At 42.9% G+C, this 13,128-nt stretch overlaps 1 protein-coding gene and 1 pseudogene across 1 annotated transcript in view; one reads left to right on the plus strand and one right to left on the minus strand.

Moving 5' to 3' along the window:
- MEIOB (meiosis specific with OB-fold) overlaps positions 1-13,128 on the minus strand; it is a 76,452-nt gene that overhangs the window by 26,404 nt on the left and 36,920 nt on the right. The window contains exons 9-12 of the mRNA XM_017858291.1: positions 11,105-11,162; positions 6,142-6,273; positions 4,558-4,630; positions 1,888-2,083 (exon numbers count right to left, since the gene is read on the minus strand). Coding sequence (XP_017713780.1) covers positions 1,888-2,083; positions 4,558-4,630; positions 6,142-6,273; positions 11,105-11,162 — 459 coding nt within the window. The remainder of the gene's footprint in view (positions 1-1,887; positions 2,084-4,557; positions 4,631-6,141; positions 6,274-11,104; positions 11,163-13,128) is intronic.
- Positions 8,156-8,857, plus strand: LOC108519391 (60S ribosomal protein L17 pseudogene; annotated as a pseudogene).

Genomic DNA, 13,128 nt, shown 5'->3' on the forward strand with positions numbered 1-13,128 from the left:
TTTTTTTTTTTTTTTTTTTTTTTTTGAGACGGAGTCTCACTCTGTCACCTAGGCTGGAGTGCAGTGGCGCCATCTCAGCTCACTGCAAGCTCTGTCTCCTGGGTTCCCGCCATTCTCCTGCCTCAGCCTCCCGAGTAGCTGGGACTACAGGGGCCTGCCACCATGCCCGGCTAATTTTTTGTATTTTTAGTAGAGACGAGGTTTCTCCTTGTTAGCCAGGATGGTCTCGATCTCCTGACATCGTAATCCACCTGCCTCGGCCTCCCAAAGTGCTGGGATTACAAGTGTGAGCCACCGCACCCAGCCCACACCCAGCTAATTTTTGTATTTTTAGTAGACACAGGGTTTCACCATGTTGGCTAGGCTGCTCTCAAACTTCTGACCTCAGGTGATCCGCCTGCCACGGCCTCCCAAAGTGCTTCTATTACAGGTGTGAGCCACCATGCCTGGCCTTCCTGCCCCTTTAATTTCTTCCTTTTTTTTTTTTTGAGACGGAGTCTCGCTCTGTCACCCAGGCTGGAGAGCAGCGGCACAATCTCGGCTCACTGCAACCTCCACCTTCCAGGTTCAAGTGATTCTCCTGACTCAGTCTCCCAAGTAGCTGGGATTGCAGGCACCTGCCACCACACCCAGCTAACTTTTTTTTTCTTTTTTTTTTTTTTTGAGATGGAGTCTGGCTGTGCTGCCCAGGCTAGAGTGCAGTGGCATGACCTTGGCTCACTGCAAGTTCTGCTTCCCAGGTTCATGCCATTCTCCTGCCTCAGCCTCCCGAGTAGCTGGGACTTAATTTTTGTATTTTTAGTGTCGATGGTGTTTCACCATATTGGCCAGGCTGGTCTCGAACTCCTGACCTTGTGATCCACCTGCCTCAGTCTCCCAAAGTGCTAGGATTACAGGCATGAGCCACTGTGCCAGGCTTTTTTTTTTTTTTTTTTTTCCTGAGACAGGGTCTCCCTCTATTGCCCAGGCTGGAGTGCAGTGGCATGATTTTGGCTTACTGCAACCTCAACCTCCCAGGCTCAGGTGATCCTCCCCCTTCAGCCTCCCAAGCAGCTGAGAATACAGGTACATGCCATCACACCCGGCTAATTTTTGTATTTTTTGTAGAGACGGAGGTTGCCCAGGCTGGTCTTGAACTCCTGGGCTCAAGTGATCCATCTGTCTTGGTCTCCCAAAGTGCTAGGATCACAGGTGTGAGCCACTGTGCCTGGACTAATTTTCATGTACTTTATTTTGTGAAACTTTACCGTTGAGGTCTATATCTCAATCTCTGCCTTATGGCTCTGGTCTGTCCGACTACAGAGCTCAGAACTTGCTACAATAATTCAGACAGACGCTGATGCACCAGAAGGGAACACCCCCGTGGTGTCCCATGGAGTGCCATCCTCTCCTGCACTTCACCAGCAGAGTCCCACTCCACCTACTAGACCACGGAGCCCCTATGGCAGGGCAACGTGTATTCCCACTCCCTCCCCGGTTTCTGGGCAGCTCTGAGCACAAAGGCACAGAACCAATCCCTTAATTTATTCAACTACACCCCTTCAAGGAAGATCACAGAGATTTTCGAGTCAATAAGCTTACCCTTTTCATTTTCATCTTTGTTTAAGCAAAGTATAAAAAGCTCTCCTATAGTTAGCAGATCATTTATGAGCAGAGTGGAACACTGCATTTAGCATTCACATACAATTTTATTTTACTACTCATCCACAGATAAAATGCTACTTTCCCTTTAATGAGAAGTGTTACTGTTTTCTTAATTCAATATACTACCAAGATACAGACGAAAAGTTACCCCAGCTGATCATGACCACTCCATCCCAAACACAAATCAAGTGACCGCAACACCCCTGCCAAATTGCACTTGGCTTTGTTGGGGTTTTAACTTACCGACTTCACAGCTGCCAGCACGTTAATAATCCTCCCATTAAGACTGTGTCCATTTGCAACAATGTCACCCAATGAATAATAATCATGAGACTCTTTAACAGGTAAATGTATCAAAGAAAGTAACTTTGTGTCCACTTCGTAACTGGAACAAACTTTTACTGTTGAGTGATTCTCACTGAGCAATAGTTTACAGTGGCTAAATTGCAAAAACACAAGAAAGTTATATGAAAGTGATTTTGGATAGAAAATATTTCCAGGTTCACATTTAAACTACATTTTTGATTGAAATTTAGACAATACTAATATATAGTTCTTACTCTTAGAAACAGTGAATAATACGGCAAAACATTTTTTGTTTACAGTGTACTTTCATTAAGGAAATGTTTTGAGAATCGATTTGTGTTGGGAGTTCTAAGCATACCATTTGTCTGATCTTGCCCAAGACACTGCGCTTATTTCCTTCTCCAAGAAAATAGGAGCGTAAAAGCACGCTGAAACTTTCAGGGTTATGCAAACCTAAGGACTGGCTGTTTCTCTCTCTTATGGCCTTGGCTGTTCTGCCTTAGTGCCTCAGGTCAGAGACTGTGTTTTTCCTACGCCTGCTGAGCTCTGCATGGGGCAGATGCAGAACACTGGCACATGAGCCTGAAATGAGGAGCTCTCCCTCCTGCACCTAGTCCCTGATGGCCCTTGGACTCTGTGCCCCAGCAGTCCCCTAACCAGCCCCTCCTCCTCCCCACTGCTCGGCCTCACTTACCTACCTCATCACTTCTCTCCCACGCCACTGCCTTGCTCTCCTAACTAAGCTTCATTCCCCTACAGTCCATCTCCACAAGCAAAGTGATCTTCCTAAATCACAAATATGAAAATGCTATTTCCCAGCTCAAAGACTGTCTTGTGGCTACCAGTCACAAAGGCAATAATTTGGTATGAAAGCAAAGTTGTCTGTGAAATATCTCTGCTTCTACCTTAAGCTTCTCCTCCTGCCCATGCCCTGCGTTCCAGCAGTATCAGACTATTACGTTACAAAACTGATATTTCTAGATGAAAAATAGTAAAACATCAGCAGTTTCATATGGCTCAACCTAATATTAACTGTTCTGGAAAAGACAGGAGGTTTCCTGTTTCTTCCCTCTACCAAGAATGTTCTCTCCATCTAACCATCCATCCATCGCTTCCATGAATACTGAGAATCTGTTATATGCCAGACCCCATGCTAGGCACAAGGGATACAGGTGGTGAAGAAGGCAGACAAGACCTTTGATCTCATGAGGTTCACATATGTGAGGGGGAGACTCAAGAACAATGAATTAAACAATCTCAGACGGTGACTTGCGTTATGGTGACAAAAACCAGGGCAAAATCCCAGTAATTGACCGTTAGCGCTACCACAAACAGAGTAGATGGGGAAGGTTGAAGAAGATGACATTTAAGCTGTGAGTCAATAACCCAAAGAAGCAAATAATCAGATGGGAAAATGTTCTATGCAGAGAGAGAATAGAAAATACAGAAGTTTGCTCGGGTGCAGTGGCTCACGCCTGTAATCCCAGCACTTTGGGAGGCCGAGGCAGGCGGATCACTCGAGGTCAGGAGTTCGACACCAGCCTGGCCAACATGGTGAAACCCTGTCTCTACTAAAAATACAAAAATTAGCTGGGTGTGGTGGCATGTGCCTGTAATCACAGCTACTTGGGAGGCTGAGGTGGGAGAATCGTTTGAACCCAGAAGGTGGAGGTTACAGTGAGCCGAGATTGCGCCACTGTACTCCAGCCTGGGCAACAGAGTGAGACTCTGTCTCAGTAAAATAAAATAAAAGGAAATATAAAAGTTCTTCGTGCAGAATGAGTTCACAGTGTTCATGAAATGTAAAGAAATTCACTGTGGCTACAGAGAAATGAAGCTTGAGAGTCTGGCATAAGATGAGGCCAGAAAAGAAGATGGAAAGGGGTCACAATTGATGTGTCAATGCTGTAGACTGCCGTGCCTACCAAGAGCCCTTTACAGGCTGGTATAGGGGCGCAGCCACACCCTTCTCTCCATAACTGCCAGACCCGCCTTTGAGCTGATGCCCTGCCCCACCCTGGGGGTTTGGGGAGTGGATGGACTACAGCTAGGACACTACTCTAAGGGGCCACTGCCACTCCAGAGCTCCCTCCTGGGTTCCTGCTGAGGATCCAGGAGAACCCACTTCTCTGCTCACCTTCTTCCCCGCCTAGCCTTGCAGGGTTCCCCTGAGAGCTCACCCTCAACCAACCACTCCCACAAGAGTCCTCCTCTCAAGCTCTGCTTCGAAGGAACCTGCCCTAAGATGGTAAGCCTGTGAGTAGAAAGATATCTTGATATGAAAAAAGATAGATGTAATTTCCAAAGTTTATCTTTTCTTCTCAATCAGTTTTAACATGACAAAGTCAAATTTTAGTAAATCTAAGAATGAGAATCAAAGTACTAAACCAGAGCCATTTTTCATGTGACTCTGTATCCAAGTAAATTATGTCATAATCAAAGATGAATTTTGTAAGAGAAAATTAAACTTCTCATTTTTATCAAAATAGAAACAGAACACTTTTAGTAAGATCTCTGCTAATCTGATAGAACATTATTAGTAATGATCATTCTGGCACAATCTCTGTGCCAGAGGTTGATCTCTGTGCTAGACAGATGCTTGCTTACCTAGGAGTTGCAGGGCTGAATTTTTCTTCTCTTTCTATTTCCTTTCTTTGGATCAAGGGATTTTCAATTATCACTAAAACAGAGGGCAAAGTATGATGATATTACAAAACAGTAACAAGATAAACACACTAATCCTAAATAACATCCTGTTTAATGTGTAATCATCATTGACTCTAGGCTTTAAAAATTCCTCACCTCATTCATCTTGTCCACCATCAACATATAATATATTTTGATACTGAGATGTCAAAATTGAAATATTTATCTCCATATGTAACTAATATTCCAGCATTTATTCAAGGGATGTCTATAACTATACTGGGCCCTATGAAGTTTGTGAAGCTTTCTGCCTTCATAGTCCATGTGTTCAATGACCCTATTATTCAGCTACAGAGATACCATACATTGTCCTGAAAGTTAATAATACAAGGCAATATATGATCAGGTTCTAAATAACTGAGAGGGGGAGTGGGCTGCTTGAGACCACAGTATTAAAGAGGAGTGTTTTCATTACCTGCATTACTCTTTCCTCTTTTTCTATCGTGAAGGAGAGCTAGTATACATGCTTCCTTGTTCCTTTTACGAGGCTAGGGCTCATAAAAGTTATCTGTTGAGTGACTAAGTTCCACACTTTATACTAGGTACACTATCTCATTTAATATTTACAAAAACCTAAAGAGGTATTAGTTCATAGTTGAGACCCAACAAGATTGAGAAATTTTCTCAAAGCCATAATGTAAGTAAATGTTGGAACTGGGATTGAATCAAGACCTGTGTGCTTTCAAAGTCTCCTGTTCTTTCTACTATACGAGGCTGTTCTGTCAAAGAGATACTGGGGTGAGTAGAAGATGTAAAAGATTTGGTACTTCAACTAAAAGTAAAGTTCCTTAAAATCCCATTAACAATTCAAATATCAGTTTTTATCTAAATCTATTCAGTTGTCAAATGTCAACTTTTATCAAAATATATTCAGTGGCCATTTTATATGTCTATAGAAAGATAACCAACTATAACAATAATATGAGTTGATGCAAATTGAAATATGTAATAAACCAAAGACAGTAAGGTTACCTGGTAAAAATATAACGATCATGTTTGTATGCTTTAAGTAACATTCTGAATGCTTTGCACTGCAGTCTTCTTTTTTTTTTTTTGAGACAGGGTCTTACTCTGTGACCCAGGCTGGAGTGCAGAGGCATGATGCTGGCTCACTGCAACCTCCATCTCCCAGGCTCAAGCCATCCTCTCACTCCAGCCTCCTTAGTAGCTGGTACTACAGGCCCACGCCACCACACCCAGCTAATTTTTTGTATTTTTTGTAGAAATGGGGTTTTGCCATACTGCTCAGGCTAGTCTTGAACTCCTGGATTCATGCAATCCACCCGCCTCAGCCTCCCAAAATGTTGGGATTATAGGCATGAGCCACTACGCCCCACTATATTATACTATTAACACTTGACTTTTTCTGGTAAAGTTCTTGAGAATTATGAACTGTGCCTCATTTCAACTCCTTCAGTGTAGTTACCATAAACATACCACAGGAATAATACAATGGAAAAAATTTAAGAATCAATGCCAACTTACCACAGTCACCAACCCTAAAGCTGTCAGAAAGAGACTTGATGTAATCTTCATTGCCCCAGGAAGCTGCATTTACGAAATGTGCTGGTGAATCCCGAATGGTGAAGCTGAAAGTGTACCTTTCTGATCCAATATCTAAAGGAAAACCAATGCTTTTATTTTCAAATGAAGAGTTTCAATCGCTTCTCTGCCTTTGGTGTCACATGAAAAGTTTCAATTACAAACAAATGATTATTTCTTTAATCAAATGACTATTATAATAACACTCAAACACATGGTACAAAATGTTTTCAGATGTATATTCTATAACATTATGCTTCTATGAATTTCTTTTTTTTTTTTTTTTTTTTTTTTTTGTTTGAGACGGAGTCTCGCTCTGTCGCCCAGGCTGGAGTGCAGTGGCCGGATCTCAGCTCACTGCAAGCTCCGCCTCCCGGGTTCACGCCATTCTCCTGCCTCAGCCTCCCGAGTAGCTGGGACTACAGGCGCCCGCCAGGTCGCCCGGCTAGTTTTTTGTATTTTTTTAGTAGAGACGGGGTTTCACCATGTTAGCCAGGATGGTCTCGATCTGCTGACCTCGTGATCCGCCTGTCTCGGCCTCCCAAAGTGCTGGGATTACAGGCTTGAGCCACCGCGCCCGGCCGCTTCTATGAATTTCAAACTGAAGTGGTAACAGGTTGCCCCCTTGCTCCCTTCCCTGATGATCTGTCTATTTGGAGGGAAAGACATCTAAACTTGAGCCATCCAGGTATTACTTTAGGTTCTCCTTTTCTCTCTTACTGTTGTCTGAACCTAAGTCATAATTCAGATCTAAATAGTTATTTCAGTCCCAGCTACTTGCGAGGATGAAGCAGAAGGACTGCTTAAGCCCAAAAGTTCAAGGCTTCAGCGAACTGTGACTACACCACTGCTCTCCAGACTGGGCAACAGAGCAAGATCCCATCCCTAAAATAAAAATAAAAATAGGTTGGGCACGATGGTTCACACCTGTAATCCCAGCACTTTGGGAGACCGAGGCGGGTGGATCACCTGAGGTTAGTTCAAGATCAGCCTGGCCAACATGGTGAAACCCTGTCTCTACTTAAAGTACAAAACTTAGCCGGGTATGGTGGTGGGTGTCTGTAATCCCAGCTACTCGGGAGGCTGAGGCAGGAGAATCGCTTGAACCCAGGAGGCAGAGGCTGCAGTGAGCCGAGATCCAGCCTGGGTGAAAAGAGAGAAACTCTGTCTCAAAAATAAATAAATAACTAGTAATCAAATAAAAATAAAAATTGGCCAGGCATAGCAGCTTACCGCTGTGATCCCAGGGCTTTGGGAGGCGAGGTGGGAGAATCACTTGAGGCCTGGAGTTCAAAACCAGCCTGGGCAACATAGAGGGACTCCATCTCTACAGAAAATGTTAAAATGAGTGGTGGCACTCATCTTTAGTCTCAGCTGCTTGGGAAGCTGAGGAGGAAGGGCTGCTTGAGCCCAGTTTAAGTGTGCAGTGAGCTTTGAATGCACCACTGCACTCCAGTCTGGGAAGAATGAATTCAGGGTGTTCATGAAATGTACACCCAGGCTGGAGTTCAGTGACGCGATCTCTCGGCTCACTGCAACCCCCGCCTCCCAGTTCAAGCTATTCTCCTGCCTCAGCCTCCCAAGCAGCTGGGACTACAGGCGCACACCACCATACCAGGCTAATTTTTGTATTTTTTTTTTTTTTTTTTTTTAGAAGAGGGGGNTTTTTGAGACGGTGTTTCACTCTTGTCACCCAGGCTAGAGTACAATGGCATGATCTCAGCTCACTGCAACATCCGCCTGCTGGGTTCAAGCAATTCTCCTGCCTCCCCTTCCCAAGTAGCTGGGATTACAGGCGCCTGCCACCATGCCTAATTTTGTACATTTTGTACTTTTAGTAGAGACGGGGTTTCACCATGTTGGCCATGCTGGTCTCGAACTCCTGACCTCGTGATCCGCCTGCCTCAGCCTCCCAAAAAGCTGGCGTGAGCCACTGCACCTGGCGAGATGAGGTTTTTTAGCAGAGGTAGGGAAGAACAGAGTGAGACCCTGTCTCTAAAAAAAATAAATAAATTTTAAAAATAATTAAACCTCTTTCCCTAAGCAGCCTGAGGTAAACTGTGAAAAAGGCTCGCTATTCACTTGACCTGGAGAACCCCATGAAATCATGCAAATCAAGAGGTTCCAATCTTCCTGTTCACTTTAAGAACACTCGTGAAACTGCTCAGGCCATCAAGGGTATGCATATACGAAAAGCCACGAAGTATCTGAAAGATGTCACTCTACAGAAACACTGCATACCATTCCAACGTCACAATGGTGGAGTTGGCAGGTGTGCGCAGGCCAAGCAGTGGGATTGGACAGGTCGGTGGCCCAAAAAGAGTGCTGAATTTTTACTGCACATGCTTAAAAACGCAGAGTGTAATGCTGAACTTAAGGATTTAGATGTAGATTCTCTGGTCATTGAGCATATCCAAGTGAACAACGCACCTGAGATGCACTGCCGGACCTACAGAGCTCATGGTCGAATTAACCCATACATGAGCTCTCCCTGCCACATTGAGATGATCCTGACTGAAAATGAACAGATTGTTCCTAATCCAGAAGAGGAGGTTGCCCAGAATTAAAAGATATCCCAGAAGAAACTGAAGAAACAAAAACTTATGGCACGGGAGTAAATTCAGCATTAAAATGAATGTAATTAAAAGGAAAAATAGGCTGGGCGCGGTGGCTCAAGCCTGTAATCCCAGCACTTTGGGAGGCCGAGACGGGCGGATCACGAGGTCAGGAGTTCGAGACCATCCTGGCTAACACGGTGAAACCCTGTCTCTACTAAAAAATACAAAAAAAGCTAGCCGGGCGAGGTGGCTGGCGCCTGTAGTCCCAGCTACTCGGGAGGCTGAGGCAGGAGAATGGCGTAAACCCGGGAGGCGGAGCTTGCCGTGAGCTGAGATCCGGCCACTGCACTCCAGCCTGGGCGACAGAGCGAGACTCCGTCTCAAAAAAAAAAAAAAAAAGGAAAAATAATAATTAAAATAAGTTATTTCAAAACAAATTATGTGCTACTTAATGAGGACCACTAGGGGTCAGCAAATACTTTTTTTCCAAAATAGAAATTTCATATTGGTTTTGCTAAATAAAATTATAACCTGGCTGGGTGCAGTTGCTCCTGCCTGTAATCCCAGCAGCACCTTGGGAGGCCAAGGGGGTAAGATTGCTTCAGCCAAGGAGTTCAAGACCAGCCACAGCAACAAAGTGAGACCCTCTGTCTCTACAAAAAAATCCAAAGATTATTCAGGCATGGTAGCATGCATCTGTGGTCCGGGCTACATGGGAGGCTGAGGCAGGAGAACCACTTGAGCCCAGAGTCGAGGCCGCAGTGAGCTGTGTTCACATTGCTGCACTCCAGCCTGAGTTACAGAGCGAGACCGTATCTCAATTTTTTTAAAAAAGTAATATAGCCCAACATACATGCAAATTATAGACATATTCTGAACTGTCTATTAGTGTCTACCTCTAGGGAGAGGACTAGGATGGGGAAAGTGAGGAGCTGAAAAGGGGAATTTCACTTTTCAACTCTATGACTTTTGGTACTGCTGGAATTTTTTATGAAAATATAATGTCATATGTACAATGTTTTAAGTCAGTAAGCATACTTCCTCCAAAAAAGGAATACCACAGATGTCATCATAAAAAGAAGCCGAACAACACAGAAGTTTTTCTCCTTCTCTCACAGTCTGATAGGTGAATAACTGTGTATTTTTTTTTTTTTTTTTTTGAGACGGAGTTTCACTCCTGTTGCCCAGGCTGGAGTGCAATGGCGCCTTATGAAGTTTGGTAAAAAGAGATATAGACTTTCTCAAACTATTTATTTAGTAATTCTGATCTAATTAGTTAAGATGAAATAAAGTGCACGCACAAATGATATGGGTACCAGATGACAGCTTTGTGTTTACCTTAAAGATAAAAGCATCATGCCTGTAATCTCAGCACTCTAGGAGGCTGAGGCGGGATGATCACTTGAGCCCAGAAGTTTGAGACCAGCCTGGGCAACAGATCAAGACCCTGTCTCTACAAAAATTTTTTTTTTCCAATCAGCCAGGCACTGGCCGCGGTGGCTCACACCTGTAATTCCAGCACTTTGGGAGGACGAGGCAGGGAGATCACTTGAAGTAAGGAGTTCAAGACCAGCCTGGCCAACATGGTGAAATCCCATCTCTACTAAAAATACAAAAATTAGCTGGGCATGATGGCAATGTGCCTGTAATTACAACTATTTGGGAGGTTGAGGCATGAGAATCCATTGACCCTGGGAGGCAGAGGCTGCAGTGAGCTGAGATCGTGCCATTGCACTCGAGCCTGAGTGATAGACCGAGACTCCATCTCGAAAAAAAAAAAAAAAAGCGGCCAGGCATGGTGGCTCACGCCTGTAATCTCAGCATTTTGGGAGGCCAAGGCAGGTGGATCACGAGGTCAGGAGATCGAGACCATCCTGGCTAACACGGTGAAACCCTGTCTCTACTAAAAACACAAAAAATTAGCCGGGTGTGGTGGCGGGCGCCTGTAGTCCCAGCTACTTGGGAGGCTGAGGCAGGAGAATGGCATGAACCCGGGAGGCAGAGCTTGCAGTGAGCCGAGATCACGTCACTGCACTCCAGTCTGGGAGACACAGTGAGACTCTGTCTCAAAAAAAAAAAAAAAAAAAAGCAGAGAGAGAACACATGTGCTCAAATATACATATATATGCACATATGTATATATACATATATATGGAGAGAGAGAGAGAGAAAATGTGGGAGGGAGGGAAACAGCCTTGAATCAGGTACTTGACCACCCAATAGAGAGCATGACCATTGCTCTTAAGGAGTTAAATAGGCATACGAAAATTAATCACTTAAATATACTTTGTTGTAGTCATAAGCCAACGTTGATGAAAAATGAAGCAAAGAGTTAAATAGAACTCAGCTTTTTCTGTCTGGAAAGCCTTTGACATCTGTTTTCCCAATAACTACACCGATTACTTTCTGAAAAACAAAAAGGTTACAGAAGACCAATATTAAACACAGATGTACATGGTAAATTTAATTTCATGGGTTTGTTATACTTTACTGGCTCTAACAAACATTTCTGACTTGGAACATTTAAATGTATTTATCCATGCAAACATCTAAAAGAAGTTCACAAATGTTCAATTCCACAAGGAATAGTACAAAGTAATCCAAAAGTTAACTACTATTATAAATATAATCATTTAATCCTTAGCATGTTTCTATTTTATTTTCAATCACTAGATGGAGCACAATAACTGCCCTATGCTATCAATCCTTATTGAATTTTTCCAAAGCACATGTATAATGCAATTTAATTTGCCACAGTCTTCAAAGCTTTCCTTTATATAGGGTTTTCTAACAATGCACATAAAATCGCTTAGCTTCTTAATCCAAACATGCTGGACAGTAAGATAAATTAGACTGTAACAAAACTTATATTTTGCCACTAATAAATCTAAATCCTAAAGTCCTAGATCTTAAACCTCAGAGATATTAACATCTCCTTAAAATGTTTAATGTTCTCTTTAGTGACTACCGAAGAAAAATTTTAAATGCGTTTTAAGAAATAAAAATGGGCTGGGTGTGGTGGCTCACACGTGTAATCCCAGCACTTTGGGAGGCGGAGGCGGTTGGGTCACATGAGGTCATGAGTTCGAGACCAGTCTGACCAACATGGTGAAACCCCGTTTCTACTAAAAATACAAAAAATTAGCTGGGTATGGTGGTGGGTGCCTGTAATCCCAGCTACTCGCGAGCTGAGGGAGGAGAATCGCTTGAATCCGGGAAGCAGAGACTGCAGTGAGCTGAGATCCTACTATTTCACTTCAGCCCAGGCAACAGAGCAGGACTCCATCTCAAAATAAATAAATAAATAAAATAAAATAAATAAAAAATAAAATGAATACCTTTTCTGAAAGGAAAAAACTAAACTTATTTTGCTAATTGCAGCAACTGATTTTAACCTTACAATAATCTGTGACATTTACATTACAATCAGGCTTTTAAGACTCCTACATGGCCGGGCGCGGTGGCTCAAGCCTGTAATCCCAGCACTTTGGGAGGCTGAGACAGGCGGATCACGAGGTCAGGAGATCGAGACCATCCTGGCTGACATGGTGAAACCTCGTCTCTACTAAAAAAATACAAAACTAGCCGGGCGAGGTGGCGGGCGCCTATAGTCCCAGCTACTCAGGAGGCTGAGGCAGGAGAATGGCGTAAATCCGGGAGGCGGAGCTTGCAGTGAGCTGAGATCCCACTGCACTCCAGCCCGGGCGACAGAGCGAGACTCCGCCTCAAAAAAAAAAAAAAAAAAAAGACTCCTACATTCTAGCTGAGCTATCAGCTAGCCTTATTGCTTATTTAGACACATTGGTATTATTTCTTCAATTCCTTATACATGCAGATCTCACTGAATTTTGTTGGAAAATCCAACTAATGGAAATGTTGAGTAAAACTTTCTATCTGAAGAGACCATTATTAGCAAACAGTTTACCTCTCAAGAAAAACTATAACAACAATTGTTCTTTTTAAATATTTATAAATTTTAAATTATTAAAGTTATATGTAAATGTATTCCATTGTAAGAAATCTAGTTTGCAAAAGCAAAATATAAATAGTGACTGCTCAGGGGCAGGGAAGGTAAGGGTGTGTGGTAGTTGCTTTACAATAAGTTCTTTAACTTATAAAATGATTCCACCCAGTTTTTTTTTAAATAAGTAACAGTTGAGGTGTATTCAAAATCATTGAATTACCCTATAACTCCTACTCAAAAAGTCAATTTTCACATAATAATTTCAGAAAACACACCTGTTATAAACCTTGTATCATAAAAGCAGCATAATGTCAAATACTTAGACCATAACTTGGAAAATTTGGTTAGAAAACTGCTACCACTGAACCAAATGGTTTAATTTTTTTTTTTTTTTTTTTTTTTTTTTTT

This window comes from Rhinopithecus bieti, unplaced genomic scaffold (assembly GCF_001698545.2).
Source record: "Rhinopithecus bieti isolate Rb0 unplaced genomic scaffold, ASM169854v2 scaffold_47707, whole genome shotgun sequence".
NCBI lineage: Eukaryota > Metazoa > Chordata > Mammalia > Primates > Cercopithecidae > Rhinopithecus > Rhinopithecus bieti.